The sequence below is a fragment of the Molothrus aeneus genome, chromosome 13 (assembly GCF_037042795.1).
Source record: "Molothrus aeneus isolate 106 chromosome 13, BPBGC_Maene_1.0, whole genome shotgun sequence".
NCBI classification, from domain to species: domain Eukaryota; kingdom Metazoa; phylum Chordata; class Aves; order Passeriformes; family Icteridae; genus Molothrus; species Molothrus aeneus.
The window spans coordinates 5,568,169-5,586,912 of record NC_089658.1 but is presented as its reverse complement, the minus strand read 5'-3'; the positions used below and the strand labels follow the sequence as shown (position 1 = coordinate 5,586,912).

At 40.2% G+C, this 18,744-nt stretch overlaps 1 protein-coding gene across 4 annotated transcripts in view; it reads left to right on the top strand.

Moving 5' to 3' along the window:
• ENTREP2 (endosomal transmembrane epsin interactor 2) overlaps window positions 1-18,744 on the top strand; it is a 92,276-nt gene that overhangs the window by 24,737 nt on the left and 48,795 nt on the right. For all 4 annotated transcript variants that reach the window (XM_066559145.1, XM_066559144.1, XM_066559146.1 and 1 more), the window contains exon 2: window positions 12,276-12,332. In XM_066559145.1, the coding sequence (XP_066415242.1) occupies window positions 12,276-12,332 (57 nt within the window). The remainder of the gene's footprint in view (window positions 1-12,275; window positions 12,333-18,744) is intronic.

Below are 18,744 nucleotides of genomic sequence, written 5' to 3'. Positions count from 1 at the left end.
CAGTGCCCACTGTCACCTGAGCTGTGAGAGCACAGTGCCCGCTGTCACCTGAGCTGTGTGCAGGCACAGTGCCCACTGTCACCTGAGCTGTGTGAGGGCACAGTGCCCACTGTCACCTGAGCTGTGTGCAGGCACAGTGCCCACTGTCACCTGAGCTGTGTGAGCACAGTGCCCACTGTCACCTGAGCTGTGTGAGCACAGTGCCCACTGTCACCTGAGCTGTGTGAGCACAATGCCCACTGTCACCTGAGCTGTGTGAGGGGACAGTGCCCACTGTCACCTGAGCTGTGTGAGGGGACAGTGCCCACTGTCACCTGTGCTGTGTGAGCACAGTGCCCACTGTCACCTGAGCTGTGTGAGGGGACAGTGCCCACTGTCACCTGAGCTGTGTGAGCACAGTGCCCACTGTCACCTGAGCTGTGTGAGGGGACAGTGCCCACTGTCACCTGAGCTGTGTGAGGGGACAGTGCCCACTGTCACCTGTGCTGTGTGAGCACAGTGCCCACTGTCACCTGAGCTGTGAGAGCACAGTGCCCGCTGTCACCTGAGCTGTGTGAGCACAGTGCCCGCTGTCACCTGAGCTGTGAGAGCACAGTGCCCACTGTCACCTGAGCTGTGTGCAGGCACAGTGCCCACTGTCACCTGAGCTGTGTGAGAGCACAGTGCCCACTGTCACCTGAGCTGTGTGAGAGCACAGTGCCCACTGTCACCTGAGCTGTGAGAGCACAGTGCCCACTGTCACCTGAGCTGTGTGCAGGCACAGTGCCCACTGTCACCTGAGCTGTGTGTGAGCACAGTGCCCACTGTCACCTGAGCTGTGTGAGCACAGTGCCCACTGTCACCTGAGCTGTGTGAGAGCACAGTGCCCACTGTCACCTGAGCTGTGAGAGCACAGTGCCCACTGTCACCTGAGCTGTGTGCAGGCACAGTGCCCACTGTCACCTGAGCTGTGTGAGGGGACAGTGCCCACTGTCACCTGAGCTGTGTGAGCACAGTGCCCACTGTCACCTGTGCTGTGTGAGGGCACAGTGCCCACTGTCACCTGAGCTGTGTGAGCCCAATGCACATTGTCACCTCGGGCACAGTGCACATTGTCACCTGTGCTGTGAGAGCACAGTGCACCTTGTCACCTCGGGCACAGTGCCCATACTCTTGCATGTGCAGCTCCATCAGTCTGAGACTCACCTTCTGCTGGGGTCTGTGAGAGGAGAACAGGAGAGTTCCAGCTCTGGGTTCCTGATCCAGCTGGTACCTGTGAGCTCCCTCAGGTAGCTGAGGCTGATTTGATCTGGGATCTCTTTGATGTGTACATATGGAAATGCTGTAGAAGCTGTAGGAAAACTGAATCCCATTTAGCAAGCTTTGAATCTTTTAAGTGACTTTTTGTCTAATGAAAATCAGTAGTATCTAGAGGCTTTCTAATATCTATGTTTCCCAAGTTGATGAATGAAACAGAAATAGCAGACTATTTGCATAATGTAGTTTCTATTAATGTGACTTTCACATTTTTCAGTGCCTTTTTTATTGTGTGTAGAGCTATTCTTTTTATTGCTATACTATTTTCTTTTCCCTTGTCTGTTCTGTCAACTTACTTGATGTTTACATTGATTTTTTTCCTATTAAAAAGAAAAAAAACCACACAACAACAAACAAAGAAAACACAACCCCAAAACAAAGAAATTGACCCCCTCTTCCCAACCTCCAAACCTTGTTCTGTTGATTTTGTAGTGGATTGTCTCAGTTCTGTGGCCTTTATGTTTAGTCATGATGTGTTTACTGTAGTGCAAGATAGGATGTAATTACTACTGCAGATTGTCCTGCAGAGAATAATTCCCAGTTAAGTCACCAGAATCTGATGTACCCCCTAAGCAGAGACTCCTTGACACACCACACAGGTTGTCATGTTCCTACAAATCAGTAGCAATAACTTGAGAGAGTCTTCCTTGACAGCTCTGCAGTACTGAGGCTGATTTTCTTCACATCAGCTGCCAGCTCAGTGTTTGAGGTGAACTCAATTTGAATTTCTCCTATCCATTAATCAGTAAGCTTCAAGTGGTCCTTGGTCTGTCCCATAGTGCTAGAAAGCCAAGTTTCTCTGTAAAGTGCTTTTGATACTTGTGTCAGAACAACCATTGTTGTCATTGTTTTCCTGTCAACTTTCTCCATGTGTACAAAAAGCTGCTGGCCAGAGCAGAAGAGATCCATCTCTCTCTGCATTCTTCAGCTTAAAAATAAAGCTTTTTCATCTCAGATGGTGATTCTGAAAAGTTAATGTGGAAAGGTAGTGAGAAGATGGTTCTAAAACCAGATATTGTGTGCAAAGTCACTATCCCATTCTATTACATGCCTAAGTTCAAAGTCAAGCATATTTTTTGAAAAGACAAGTGACACCTCATATTCTAGAGTACCATCCCACTGTCTTGGGTTTTGAGAGCTAATTTTCAAAATTATTTAACAAAGATGGAATCTGAATGCCAAAGTTACAAGTTAAAACTTTTTAGGCTATGTTAGTGTGCATAAAATGTAATAGCCCTAAATCATTTGGAAGTAAGTATTAGTCTCTGTCTTGTTTTTAGTTTATCCTGTCTTAATGAATAAAGTATCTCCAGCTGAAGTAGGGATATAGCTGCTTTTATGAAAGTCAATATGTTAGGCTTTTGTTGAGTCTGTGGTCAGCCAGGCTGCAGTAACACAAACATTGAGAGTGTGGGAATCTTGCTGGGATGGTAATTTCAAAGCTTCTTTGTGAGCTTTTTGCAGGCAATCAGAGACAAGTAGAACAAACCAAAGAGGCCCTGTCTTTGAAATATAATTGAGTTTGATGTACTGCTTACTCAGTTTGCTTTGCCTTTGACTCTGCGGAATTTTTTTAAATGGAGACATCTGACTGTGTGCTGAAGTGGGAAAATGGTCATATTTGAGCTTGGCCATTTAATATTAGATAAAGTCAAAGTTATTTCTTAGGAGGCATTTAAGAAGGTGTTTTAAAGAGAGCAAAACACTGCTCAGTCTAATGCCTGTATGTGAATGGCTGTACCATATGAAATTAACATTTTTGGACACGGTAGTGGATCGACTCTAAAGGTCAGGAATGATGTTGGTTAATCTGTAATCCTTGTTAAACAAGCATGCTTCACATGGCAGTGGGAATCACCTTTTCTGGGTTTTTACTTCCTCCACAGGTGACAATACAGATGGATCTTGTACAATGCAGGTTTTATTTGATGCAGTAAGGAACCAGTTTCTGCAGGTCTGAGTTCTGGTGATGATGAATGATTTTGTAAAACCCCAGGAACAAATTTTTAGAGTAAAGTGTTTCAATCTAGCAGTAATGTAAAAATGCAAAACTGCTTTTTTAAGACTCCAAGATGTTTTTTCTCTTAATCTTGACACACAGTTCCCATTATATTTACCAGAAGTCCTGACCTTAGAGTCAGGTGGAATAAACCTTTGGACTCCTTGAGCTTAATTTTTCTATGGGAAAAGGGTTTCTGTACAATGAGTGTGGTTTGTGGTTGAATGGCCATTAAATAATCCTAGAAAGCAGACCACCAGGATCTGGCAAATGGGTCTGGTGTTAGATGAGGTCTCATATGAAGATTGGTGTTTTATTCTCACTTTATTTCCAAATCAATATGGGAAATATTTCAATTTGATGATCCAGCTTGGTTTTGTAACCAGTATTATACAGGATGTTTTTCTGTCTGCAGTGCTTAAGAGTTCATGTGTTTTGACCATGTTTATTAAAAATTACAACTTGCTATGCAAATGAGTTTAGTGTTATACATCAGTAATCTCTTTGAATCTCTTATGAAAAGAGGCATTTTAGTTGATCTGTAGTGGTTATAGGATTTCCTCTTTTGCATTCTCCTTGCACTTAAAATAGCTCTGGGCTTTGATTTTGGAACTAAGGTTATGCTTTTATTCATTCAGCATTTGGGCTATTATTGCCCAAATAATCAAATGTACTAAAATTCCTGGAAGAGCACCTCAAGTGCTCCCCAAACCTATTGCCTGCTGACAGGTTAAGAAGCCTCTACAGTAGAATTAGACTTAGAGATTTTGGTGCTTTTACTTCTTGCCTAGTGTTTGCCTTGAATTTTGGGGGCATGTCACATGTCAGGTTTCACCAGAGAACCCTGATGCTTTGCCAGGTAGTTCTGCAGTCTTAAGCTGGAAGTCTGTGTCACTGTGCTGCCCAAGAGCTTGGTGGGAGAAAAGCTCCTGCCTGTTCCCCAGACCAGACCAATACATGTGCCTTCTCTTCTCTACAGCTTGATGGCTTTCATTGCTCCTGGCATTGAAAGCTCATTTTCTTCTGGGTGCATGGTAGAACTTCATGGTTGGTTTGTGGTACTGGAGTGATACACTCTTTTCTACTTGCCCAAGTCCTTTTGTCTTTCTTTCCAAACCAATTAGAGATGTTTTAAAGTTATTCTCAAGGGTTGTCAAAACCAGGTATCTTATAACTTGTATGCAGCACGTCTAAAAAGAATGTATTTTAAGTCCTTAATAGTAACTAATGAGATTATTATATGCCATGAAATTCATCTTCAGAACCCCTGGTTTGTTGGCATGCTTGGAAGGCATCTATCCATCCTTGATTAAACCTGTGTTTATCCAAATCCATTTGTCCTTTCCCTCTGAAGTCCTGTTCTGGATGTGGTGGCCAGCAGTGTGGAGTGGTTGTAGCTGCCTGGGAAGGGCTGTGGCAGGAAAGATGGTGAAAGCAGCAGTGGCTTTCACCAGGAGCATGGTGACAGAAGTCAGTAGGCTGAGGACAGTGAGGACAGTGTTTATCTGATGTGACCATTTAATATTTACTCTGTTCCTTTATCTCTCTCATTGCTGCCTGTGCATCTTTAACCTTTTCTTTATCTGGTGGCACGGCCTGGAGGCCAAGCACTGATGGTGCTTGATAGAGTGGGAGCTCTATTGCTGTTTGATTAATCTCTCTCCATGTGCCCTGTGGCACTGCAGTTGGAAATACATCTCCAAAAGATCTATGGAACAGGGGGAGTGGACCTTTCTCTGCACTAGAGATGTGCAGAGGCATTGCATTTTGTGTGCATTTGGAAGCTCTTCTGAGTTTGAGGCAAAGAAAATGCTCTTGTTATCAATACTTGGATTGCTTTATAATACACCTCAGCTTTCATCCCCTGAGAAATTGTGTCAGTAATTGAAAGAGCCATTGTCTCATTTCAGTAATCTAAACAATCTCAGTCTTCATTCTTATAATTATTGGAAGAGCCCAGCAGCAAAAATCTTATTAGTAATTTCCTAATGCTACTGGGAAACAATATTTCTAGATTAATTTTCTGTACTGAGTCAATGATACAAGTCAAGATTGGTGTGAAAACCGATTAGGGAATGTCTAAAGAAATTTCTCTTTTTTTTTGTCACAATAACATTATGGATATAATTTTTTTTTAAAATGCAATGTAACATAAAATCAAAATTCTGGAAGTGAAGATCTGATAGCTGGGTGATACCTTTGCCTTAGTAATAAAAAAATATGGAATCCTTCATTACTGGAATTAAGATAAATTAAAGTTTTCACACTTTCCACCCTTGAAGGAATGTAACTATCATGAAAGAAATAAAGCATGATTCATTTTATAGACTCATAATAGCTTTCCAATGATTTCAAGTGCATTATTTCTTTCTTTGCAAACAATTAAAAATGTATCAGTAGTTTTGGCAAGGAAATTCAATATACTTGTAGGTGGGGAGGTTTTGTCCCTCTTAGAAATCATCTTTGTAAATCTATTGCATGGAATGCACATAAAGCCCAAGAAAATAATTATTCAGATGAGGAAAGAATTGACACTTGAGTTTACCACACCTGCATACAGATCTATCATATTGGACAAACTGCTTCTAATTTCACTGATTTCTTTGGTTCAGTGCATTTTAATTAAGCTTTTGACTGCTGCCTCAGTAAACCCTTCCTGCTTCAAGGAATCGATAAGCTATCCACCCTTGATCTGAGCTGCTGTACAGATGCTGAATATCATGGATGGGCAGCACATTTATTCAGTCAATTATTTGTGAAATAATTGCTTGGTCTGGCTTTCATTTTGAACGTTGTGGAACACAGTAGCTGGTTCTGCAGCACTGTTGCCCCTGGTGCTACTCAAAGCACTTGTGGTCTTTTGTTTCATCCATGGGTCATTCTGGAGAAGGGAAGTTGCTTGGGTTGTGAGGGAACTTTCTTTTAGATTGAGAGAATTGTCCAAGGGCCACAAAATCTTCTTATGTTATCCCTTACAGTGTCTCAATAGACTTTATTCTGTGTTCAAACTCTTCCCCTATGAAACAGCACATACTGAGCTTGCTCCTCAGTCATTGTTTATTTCAGGTTTGTTCATAAATAATCTAATACATTTGAAAGCTTGGAGGTTTCGTTCCACACTGCTTAGTTACCTTTCTGTTTAAATACTCTTATGCTAATGGCTGTGTGCCTTATTAATGCTCATGGATTAAAATATGGAACATAGAAGATAATGTAATGGTGTGTTCTGTGAGTATGTTTAATAAAAACCAGATTAGAATTAAGACTGTATTGTGAGTCACTGACATATCAGCTCCGTGCTTAATATCTTATCTAAATCCCTGTCCATAGCTTTTAATACAGTTTGCATATTTTAGTGAAGTTGAGCATAACAGTTCTCAAAAGGGTAACAAACACAGAACATATGAAGTTTTTTATAATTGAAGAATATATTATTCTGATGGATATGTGCTCCATCAATGCTTGTTTTTCTCTGTATGTTAAATTGTTTCCATTTAGAAAAAAACTGCAGATGGGTTACAAGCAGATTCCTGGTGGGTATGGAGAATATTTGATAGGAATACAAAGACAAGACCAAAAAAATCTCACCCCAGAGCTTAAAATGAGATCAAAACTGTGTGCTCTTAATACAGTCTGGTAGCTGTGTCAATGTATAGGTAATTTTACTGTCCTGTTCTTGTGGGGCACCAAGGGATTTTGTTTCTCTGCTCCTGTTTCCATGGCAATTAGAATTAGATTGGTTTTAGGATCACAGTGGATAAATGAGAGCGACTCAGCTATGATGAAGTGTTTGTGAGTCAGGAACACACTGACACTTTTTATAAAGTAGCACAAAACTGTGCTTAAATCATTGCAGTTTTCTGGTTGTTGCTGACTTGCTTGTATTTATCTTTCAGTGTCCAGATCTTCTGCTGGTGGCTGCAGTCTGGTGGCACTTGTGCTTTTTGTGTTTATAGGGATGGAGCCTGTAAATGAGAGAGCAGTGCCTGGATTCTAGTGATAGCTGCATGTTGAACAGTCAGTTTGCATATTTGCTAATAAATATTTATGTTAACTATTTTAAAAACTCTTTAGCCCATGACTGATTTTTGCAGTGTTTTGAATGTGGTGTAATGGTATGATTTTTATTAGCACCCACTCTTTAGGATGACTTTCCTGGAAGACCATTCCAAAACCAAGCCACTGTTCTTATTTGTCCATACAGTTTTTATGTGTATGTGTGTGTATGCGTTTTTCTTCTTCTGGTACTTGTTAATGCATTCATACCACCCTCACCCCAAGAGATTTTCATCCTTCCTGTTTTTCCAGGAATTGGAATGGAGAGTAATATTACTGGTGGGCTATTCCAGTTACTTTTCAGCTAATTCCCATGCAGCACAGTTCTTTTTCCTGTAGTGTGTATTTAACTTTACCAGCATTTTGCACTAATGGATTGCAGATGCTGCAGAGAGTGTTATTATAAGAAGATTTCATGCTCTGGTAGTAATGTGTCATGCTTTTATAGTCTCTGAGTATATGATAGTTGTGACATTACTCACACACTATTTAATGCTTACATTTTGTTTAATAATTGTCTACTTTTTACAAGGGCTGTGGTAGATTTCACAGAAACATCATCCTGGAAGATATTTCAGCCATTGTTTTAGACTCTCTGGATAACATTTCTGACGTGTGAATATTATTTATTTTACACTTAAAACCAAAGGCCATTGGGGATAATATTTGTTAAGGTACAATTGAACTCCACCCTTCCAGGCACATTTGAGTTGACACAATGAATCCTTGCAGTAGTGTGTGCTCCTTAGCCCCGAGAGGGGAGCCTTGGGAAGTGTCAGTGCCTTCAGGCCCTTGTGCAGGAGCATGGCTGCTGTTGTGCTTTGGCAGAAAGCGCTGCTGGTGCTGGGATTTCCCTTTGGAGCCCAGTTCCTGCCCTGCCCTCTCCACTCAGCTGCCTGCTTGTGCTGCGCCTGTTCTGGCCCGCCCTGGTGGTGTTTGTCTGATGTGTTGTCACAAACTCTGGTTTCTGGGTTATCTACCTGCCTTCACAACACTCCTTTTTGCAAACACATACACAGATTTCTGTAAGCACATAAATTTAGTTCTTAGAAGAGGCCTGAGAAGGAATTTCAGCAATTACTGTGAAGAACTTGTACACTTATTTTCATGTGACTGAATCCATTGTTACAGAATTGGTCTTGTATTTACAAGCTGAAAACATGGCTAACCCTGAAACTGGTAGAAAATAACCCAATTACTTGATATATGTTGTACCAGGCTGAGCAATGGAGCAGGAATAAGAAGAGAGACTAAAACTTGGAGTTTTCTATGACTCGTGCTCTATATTAGACTAGGAAACCAGTTTTTGATCCCAAGTCTAACTAAGGAAGAAAAAATTCATTTTATTAAGCAAATCAATACATAGAGGTCAGTAATTTTAAGTTTCTATTAGTTTTTTGTACCTTGATAGTGTTTCACTATACCTAGTATGGCTTTAATTAATATTTATATTAATAGAGGTTTGTGTAGTTCAGAAAAGAAGTTTAAAGGAACCACAATAGAGAATGTATATCCTATAAAGGCCATTTTGGAGTTGGAGACTTGGAAAGCAGATGATTTAAGATACATTGAGAGACTGCATCATCTGATCTGTCCCATATTCAAAGTCAGACCCTTCTAAATTTTTAGGGATTCACCAGACATTGGAGGCAAAATGCTGGAAAAGACACCATCAAGGGCCAATCCTTTGTTTGCAGTCCCTGTACTAGAAAGTAATTTTACCTTCTGGTTTTGTCCTGCCTCAGTATGTGCCTGTTAAAGTAAATGCATCTTTGTCATGCATGAGCACCACTTGCACTGATGATAATGGAGTTTTCATATGCATGTTGAGTTTCTGCATTTCTAATGCTGCAGAAGTCAGCACTGATGAAAAAACTCTGTTTTTTCTCTGTGCATCAGCATTGTGGTAATCAGCAGATACATATATCTACATATATCTGTGGGAATTCTCCTTAAGGAATCTGGCAAAGCTACTTTTTTGAATGATTTTAGTAGCTGTCATTTATTTCAATTATTATGTGATGGGGAGGTTCACTACAATTCAGCAGATGGAAGTTGGGTCCAAGGTAGTAGATAAATGTACTCTGCAGGTTCTGAAATCCAAACACATTGCCAATGTTAAGGGATTGTTAAAATCCTCAAACTCCAATTTATTTTTATTTAAGAAAGAAAAAACCTGTGCACAGAATACCTGTGACACTGTGATTTTTGAAAAGCAGAAGAAGCCATATGGATTGCAATGCTGAGCTATTGAATAGTCTGAGTGATTATTGTAAGATATTTTGGGCCTGTAAATTGCATACTACTTTTCAAATAATTGCTGCTTTTGTGTAGAAATAAAGTGAGGTTTCTGCTCTCTGTATTTAATGTTAGCGTTGTATTTATAAGAAGTATAAGCTGAAGAGAAAACAAAATCTAAAGATTGGTTGGGGGTTGGGGTTTTTTACTTGTTTGTTTGGGTTTGTTGGTTTGGTTCTTAAATTCCTGGTCATCTTCAATATCAAGAGAAAGCTGTAGATTTCTATTTTGATAGTAATGGGGTGTATTCTAACTAAATGTCATTATGTGATGTCCTGTGTGCTTTTTTCCTAGTTATGTAGCTGTGCCCATTGTGGGTTAATGTGAGGTGCTTGGCACTGAAAGTAGCTGCACCTCAAGGCAAAATGAGTTTTTGGGTAACACAGGGGACTAATGGGGGTTGGTAAATTACATGACAGCATTGTTGAGGTGACCTCTTATAATGGCAATATTAAACAGGTGGGACACTGAGTTCTTGTGTCTTTAATGAGTGTAAATTTATCAAGTGGCCTGGCTGTGCTTGACCTTTTGCATGGAGAGCCAGTACAGTGAGCACCACGCAACTCTCCTTTTCCAAACCAAAACACATGTACCTCTTTCATCCAGCAAGGCCTCTCTAAAGGTCAAACACAGCTGTAGTTCAGCTGAACAAAAGGGATCAGCTCCCTTCTTGCACCTTGTGCAATGCCACAAATAAGACAAGAGGGGTAGAGGTTTAATTCATGGGAGGTCACACAGTAAATTAAAGTAAAGATTTGCTACTCATAGGTAGTGCATTACAGTATCTTGGCTCTGACCATGTGACTTGGTGAATACTGATTTACCTACAAATATTTTATGTATCAATACATCCTCTGGTTTGGAATGCAATTTCTTTCTTTTCCTGAAGGGTTTTCTTTAATAACCTCACCATTTCAGCCAGCCCATTTATTTAATTGAGAGCATGTGCTGTCTAGCCAGCAGATAAACTAGCTAACCTTGTCATTTTACCTTCTGAGTGCAGTTCCACATTACAGGATTATCAACCCAGAGCCAACTTATCATACAGTAATAATAAGCTAACATAGCTGTGTGAGCACATTTAATTAATGGCAAAGATGGAATTCTCGATTTTTCCTTCACTTGGCCACCATCCAGAAGTGTGTGACTCCTCTGCTGTAGGAAATGCTGTGGAATACAAACTATGCACATTTGCATGTAGGCTTTATCTGGACAGTCTTTGATAGCCATGTGCTGGTCTTGGTTCATTTTTACTCTGCATTTATCTCCCAGCTGTTGCATTTGTACTTCATTTAGAAGCTAACACTGAGGTTTCACAAAAAACCCCTAATTTGAGGGGTCTTTTTTTAATGGCATAGCTACTAAAGAAAATAGCAAAAGGCACATTTTCCACATGTTGTCTTTCTGAATAGTGTTTTCAACAGCTGCTGCAGCTGTGGATATTGTCAGATTGTGAAAAATGCTCGAAACAGGCTCACAGTGAGTGTCCACAGAGCAGACTTTGTGAAAGCTTAAACTGGGCACTCCCAGGGCAGCTGCTCCAGATAACCAACAGCTCCTTCTCCACATTCCCACCAAGCATCACTAGACTGGATTGTTTCCAGCCTGCTTCCCAGGGCAGTGTACATCACTTCTGCAGTGGCCAGATATAGATGCATTTCTGTTTATTATGCTCTGCTATTTTTACACCCAAAAGATTGTTAGGGAAGCAGGGATGGGTGGGAAAGGTGACTAGCTAAGTATAGAAGTAATTGTTACACAGACTCTTTGCACAAGCTGAGGTGAAAAAATGACACTGTGGACTCTTGAAATAAATATATTGTGCATTCTTTTCTCCCATTCTTTTATTTGGGTTCTACTTTGCTATTTTTGTAATTCGGTGTTCTAATAAAAATGCTCCTCTCCACCTTTTTTTCCTCCTGCACGAGGGTCAATATCCCTCACCCCATTTTTTGTTTCTTTCTCCATTTTTAACTACATGTAAATCTTATGGTGACTCAACTGTAATTCGCATGATTTTTTAAAATACCTAAGATTATCTTAGGTGCATAAAGGTCTGAATCCTGCTTGCTTTTGGTTTGTAGTATAGGAAGTAAGGTATCTGTATGCTAAATCCAAGTTTTAATGAATGTATGGGTCCTCTCAAACATAAGATCAAGTGGGGAGGTTGTTTGGGTGGGTGAAACAGAACAAAAAAACCTTCTGCTAATTTATCTGGATACCTAGATGTTTTTGTGATTGTTCTGTCATTACTCCCCTTTTTTAGCTAATTTTCAATTGTGTTAAGAGATCACAAGAACATTTGACTATATATTTATTCTCCTTTAGTGTTTGATAGCATTTGGGACTGGGAGAGAAGAAATATTTTAATTAACTTCTTGTGATCTGATCACAACTGAGTGGATCTGGCAGCTGGATTGAAAATTGTTTAAAAACAGCTTAGTACTAGTTCTGTTTATTTTTTATTGAAGATAAAAGGAAAGCATTTTATTTTTAGTATTTGGTTTCCAGCATTCTGGACATAGATATCATGGCTGTGTATTAACTTGATCTCATTACCTGCTGTGTTTTTAATGACACTGGTATAACCCTCATGCCTCTTTAGTAACTCTGCTCTCTGTTCCAGGTGCTGTTGTCAGGACTGATTGGTGTTGTTTCATGGAAGAGGCCCCTGTCCCTTGTGGTGAGCAACTCCCAGTGCTTTTGTCCTTATAGAGAAGCCTGATGGTCTGTGGGGATGGTTTGCAGGGCTGTTGTGTGTCCTGATATTTATAAACACTTAGTACAAAAAGTTCAAAGCCTTTGAAGTTGTAATGTATAAACCACCTGGTGAAAATAATAATTTTCTACTGTCTCACAAACAGACTATTGGTCTGCTTGTACCTTTGCATTTAACTTAATTTGCTTAAAAATGCACTGCAGAGCAATCTTTTTAGCAGATATCTGAATGGAAAAAAGCCCATTCCAAATTAGTAGTTGTTTGTCTTCATCTGCAGAAAGATTTTCAGCTACATTTTATTATTTCTGTTGTGAGATTCATGTAGTTGCTCTATAATGAACAGTGATCCATTATTTGTGTGTGCATGCTAATAGAGTTTGTTAGCCCATTAATGTAAAGCGGTATTAGATGGAAATCAAGCTTATTAAAAACACGTGGTGACTGTGTCAATAAGGATGTGTTAGCAGGTAAACATTGCCTAGGAAATAGTGTGCATGTGTGAGAGAGTAACACAAAACATTTGTAACATAGTACTAAAGGTAGTCCTGGGATAAAAAGCATAATGGACAGTATGAAATGCAGAGTCTTGTACTAATAAGAGTAAGCTTGATTAGAACTGTGGGTATATCTTTTAGTGTTGTGAGCTCAGACACTGGGCAGACCTCACCTCATTGGAATAAATGATATTCACACATCAGAAATGTTATCCAGGCCTGTTGAGACCTGTCTTCTGTGATTCCTGAGCACTCACTTGCATCTTGTAAATTCAGCTGGGCTTTCTAATATCGGCTGGCTCAGTGAAATGTAAATAGGCAGTCATGGTCAGTGTAATTCAAGGAAACGGAGATAAAAGGGAGGAAACTGTGATGGTAACAGTGATGTTTGCAGAACAGCTCATCTTCCTAAAATCTGCTCTAGGAAATTATTTATTTCCAAGAGTAAGCTTAATGCTCTTGATTTAGATCCTGATCTCCTGCATTGGCCCTTGGTGGTGACACAATAATCAGCTGAAGAATGGGCCATGGATGCTGTTTTTCACTTCTGTGTGTGACGAAGATGTGCAGTGGTTTTACAGTGGCTACAGCTGTCCTGTTTTCCTTGCTGAGTTGTAAATACCTTTGAGCAGTTGGACCCCACGTGTGCAGGGGACTGTTCTGGTTAGCAGTCGGTAATGTGTAACTTTACCAGCTCACAGCACCAAGTACCACCAACATGCTAATGAGCCATGTTCCCCCTGATCTGTTTAGTCAACACATGTGCCAAATACATATGGTCAATAATTACCTTTTAACCTATTTTATAGTACTATAAGCAGCTAGACAGTCAATTGCATGTCTTTTTTGTTGCAGTGTGTTACAAAATCTGGCATTGCTGAGAGTGATAGCAGAAAGATGGATAAATATCTTTATCATTTGAAGCTATGAATAAAGTTATATAAAATTAAACCATGCAACATCTGTGGTGTCCTGAAAACTGGTGAAACTGTGATAATATTTTAAGGTGCCAGTTTTCTGCATATCTTGGATTTGTGACTAAAGCTGGTTTATAATAACCAGTGTTTTGACTATTGCTGAGCAGTACTTGTGCAGTATCAAAGCTTTCTGGTTTTCCCACACAGCATCACTTGCTTTGGCTTTTTCTCTCCTATTTCCTGTGCTTATTAAACTATCTTTGTCTCCATCCACAAACTTGGTTTTTTTTCACTTGGGCTTTTCTAATTCCTTCCAGTCCTGCTGCAGGGGGCAGTGAGTGGGGGGCTGTGTGGTGTTTTCCTGCTGGCCAGGGTCAGCCCCCACACTGCTGGATGTGCCTTGCCCAGCACATCATACAGGGTTTTCCCACAGATGCTGGGTCTTTTCTTTGTAAATGTATTATTTTCTGCAGGCAAAAAGAGGAAGTTGAGGAAGCATTAAACAGAGATTGTTCATCAACCATTAATTTCTGGCTGTATCATACTAGAAGTGTGTTATGCAGTGTTGGTGTAGAAATGAGAGTATTGTTGCATAGTTGAACACTTTGGAACCAAAGTCAAAACTGAGAGTAGTTGTGTATTTATAAGCTATTAGTGTGAATGCTGTTTTGTATTCTGCATTCAGTCAAAGATTTACAAATGTGTATGTGCTAAGGACATTTTACTGCAATATTAATGTGCAGAAATTTAGGAGTTCTCTAGAGTGTCTTTGCAAATCTTAATCATCTGGAAAATTCACCAGATTTTTTGTTAGTTTATCTGAATTTTCTTGGTCATCTCCTAGCCATCAGTTGCTTATGGTTCCAAAATACTTTATACATGCAAGGAATCAGTGTCTGTTATCAAACCTGTATTTACATTTACCAGAGGAAACACTCAGGCAAAGGAGGTATTTAAATTGCTCACACATTGATTTTGAACAGTACTTTCCGTATATTTCACGTATTTCCTCATTAAGTTTTCTCTATTTTCATTTTGAAATCTCAGGGTATTGGGACTGCTTTCAGAAAATCTCTCAAGGGTCCCTTTTTTGGAAACCAAGTGTTGGCTGTGTCACTACCACTGCTTAGTGTTACAATGCAGTGCTAAAGTAGGAATTTGTTTCCTCGTGGTTTATGGAAGTGTCTGAAAATTGGGAGAGAGCTCGTGGAGCTTCACCTGAGGCTGAATTGCCTTGTAAAAAACTTTAAATTGTGGAGTCAGATTTCTTTCTGTTACAATCTATGGTAATTTATTTGTGCTAAGGAGATTAATTCAGCCTCTGAATTGAGTTGAAAGCTTCTCTGCTGCCATCTGGCATTTGGGTGACCCCAGAAAAATATTTTTGCATTTCTAACTGAAAGCTTTTACAATAAACTGATAGATTTAATTTTTTTTTCAATGAACAGAAATGTGGAGTTTCTTAAAGTCTGTGAATGTCAGTGAGCACAAGGTAATACTACTTATTAATAAATGATCTTGATTACTCAGAATAGTTATTTAAAAGCATTTAGTACAAAATGTGCATTCCAGATCCAGTTCTGTGCAGCACCAGTGAACATGCAAATCAGTGCATGTATAACTCAATGTGTTGTCACTTCAAATGAACCATTATTTCAAGCCTTTTTTGTGTTTGATAAGCACAGAGGATTTGCTTCATTTTAGAGAAATTAGAGAAGCTGTCCTAAATTGCTGCAGTTCAACCCACATATCAGGCAAAAGGATGAACTTCTGGGCAAAGTCTCAGGCTGCACACATAGTAAGACTCAGTCAAATACAAAAACTGACTTGAAGAAAATATTCATCTTGGGTCAGCCTGGCAGTTGTTGCAAAATGAGAGATTTTTCTTTCTAGAATTCCAGTGAAAAACTTGAATTAGTTGAAATTCAGACTTGAATATTTTTCTTTTTTTTCTGTAAAAATCATTAGAAAAACATCTACACTGAAAAGGGAAATTACTAATCATTTTAAATGAACACATTCACAAATACTCTTGCTCCATAAGATGCATGAATATGTAAAACTGGTCCAACTGTTTTTCCTCATTGATTATCTCCTCTCACTAAATATCATTGCAGACTACAGCAGGAATAACCAAACTTCAGGAAACAGATGAAACTTAAATGTATAGAAATAGTGTATTAGTGTATATATATATAGTATATTAGTGTGTACACACACATATATATATATAGAGTGTATGTATTATATAACAGTAAGTTTGCTATATTCTGCTGGATGAGGTGGAGTGTTGACATGTTCCTGACCATGCTGCTGAACCTGAGCTCCTAGAGTAGCTTAAGGGGTGAGACAAGTCTTTTCAAACTCTTGTAAGGGAATTTACAGCTTCCTTTCAGATGAAATCTGAGAGAAATATTTGAATTTTAAAATAGAAATATTTGAATTTTAAAAAAGAAAGAGTGGTTTTCCTCCCTCCAGCAGCCAGCCTCAAGCAGAGGTTTGGTTTGGTCCCTGGGATAAAACGATGATCTATGTCGTGGAGAGGCGATGTCAGCATGAACAGGTCGGGCTGCAGAGAAGAGCAAGTGCAGGAGTGCTCAGTGAGGGAGAGGAGCAGAGTGTGAGGCAGCCATCCCCTCGTGTGTCACTGCTGACTTTGACTCCTGTGTGATGTTGAGAGGAGCTGCAGAGCCTCCCTCTGCCTTAGCAGAGCCCTTGATCACTCTGCAGTGTCATTTCAGCCTGAGTGTTCTTTGAATTCCTTGATCAAAATGTTCATTAGGAACCCTGCTATTAGACAAACACTTGTCTTTGAGGCTGAAGCTTTAGTTTAAAGGTGAACAAAACACTGGGTGAGAACAAGAGCATCTTACATACCTGTGGTTTTCAGTTTCTGATGAGCTGGGCAGGCCTTGAATGCTGGGTATTGCTGCTTTCAGAAAGAAACTTGGGAGGCTGAAATAACTTCTGTTTGGAAAGCAAATGCAGTGCTGGATTTGCTCTTCAGATGTAAAGTGCTGTAAAAAGTAGCTCCTCAGATGTAAGGCTGTAAATTTTGGTGAGAACTGGTGTGAACCCAGGCTTTGGAATAGAGAGCAGAGTGTTTTAGTTTGACCTCTTTTCTGGGAGCATGGAAGGAAACCAAGCCAAATTCAGAGGAGCTGAATACCAAATCAGGGGGAAGAGAATTGTGGAGGACTGGGACAGGAAGGAGAAATTGAAATGTGAGTCTGGCAACATGAGGAAGATAGACATCAAAAGATTTGAGAAGAATAGGACCTGGATGGCCAGACAGAAGTGGACCAAAACCATGTCAATAAGAAATCATACAACAGGATCTCTGATGTTTCAGAGACTCAGTGCCACAAGCATCATAAATAACTGAATTGCAATACATTTTTATCTTAGTTCTAAAAGATTTCAGTGGAGAAAGTGTAGGCTGTAAATATTATTTTCCTATACTTGGGAAAAAATTAAGTTTTCTTTGCCTCTTGCCTTCCTGTTCTCCCTTCCCTGAGGGTTAGTTAAAGCACTAAGGTGGCTGTGCTGCTCTGGTCACCAAACTGCACCATCTGTCTCTGCACACTGCTACAGCATGGCTGGGATTGTGCTAAAAATCTGAGACAGGATCTAGAAATGAGGTTAGTGTATTTAGTGATAACTGTATTCCAGGTTACATCTGTTTGAAAGTAGATTTCAAATATATTTATGTTTCTTTGAAGCTGCTTCTCTTTTATATTTGTTTCAAACTGATGCCCTGAGAGGTCTTTTCTCAATGTACAAACTGTTGGTTTATGCCATGAAATAATGCCTCTTGTTGGATTGAGTAGGGGGTCTGAAAAGTGTGGCCTTCAAAATTTACAATTAGAACTTGTGTAAACTCTGATTACATTCATGTTCCAGTTTTTTTTGCAGGCAAGTTAATATGTCCATTTAGCTTTTAAAATGTGCACTGCCTATTGATTTTTTTTTAACTTAGACCAGTGATTCCCTTCTGTCTTCTTTAATATAATGAAACAACTGCCAGAAAAACCTAGTCCCAGTGCCTTTTTATTAGAATAGACAGAAGAGGACAGAAGGAACAAATGGACAAGAGGAAGAGGGGAAAAAATGGAGAATGGCCCAGTAAAGTTGTGAACTGTGTGAGTAAGAAACCACACTTGAAACAGAAGAAGTGAATCGGGGAAATCTTTGCAGTGGTGGAGAAAAGATGCCACAGGGTGAAGCATCTCTTTAGAGTGAACCTGCTATGCCCTCTTTTACCTCTCACCACTTCTCAAAGCTTTCTCTTGCCTAGGTCTCTGTCTGCATCTCTCTGACACCCTTTTGGCCAAGGCTGCTGTTCCTGGGCCCAGCTGCCACTCATGTGGGAATCCAGACTCCTCTGCTGAGCATCCATGCGTGTGCCAGTTAGTTATCCCCAGTGGCAGAGTTTAGAACGACCACAAGCAGCTTTTCCTGAAGGGCAGGCAAACCCTGCTGGGGCATAACTCTTGCCCCTTCCTAAAGGAGCACTTCTTAATGCCCCTGAAGCAGCCCCTGCTCCTCCCCATCTGCTGCCATCCGTGGTGTTGCCATGGCAGCAGCTCCTGCTGGCACATTCCTGCCCTGGGAAACTGTCCCAGCTCCATCCCAGCGCTGCTGCCTGCAATGGAGAGTGTGCTCTGGGTGCTGCATTCACCTCCCTTCAGCCCATCAGTAATTCCCTTGGTCTCACAGGCTTTCTAAATATATCTGCTGATGGTTCTTTCATCTCATCTGCTCCTTCTTTTAGAAGTGCAGGCTGCATCCCATCTGCTCCTGGAGTTCTTGGCAGCCTTTGCACAGTCTAATTTCTTCAACTCTTTTTTGGTGAGAGTCTGGTTTGCTTTCAGCATTTCTTCTTCCTCCTTGGAAAATGAATCTCGTGTCACGAATTCCTGGGGCTCGCTGGTTGGGCAACATGGGAGCTATTTGTTAAACTTG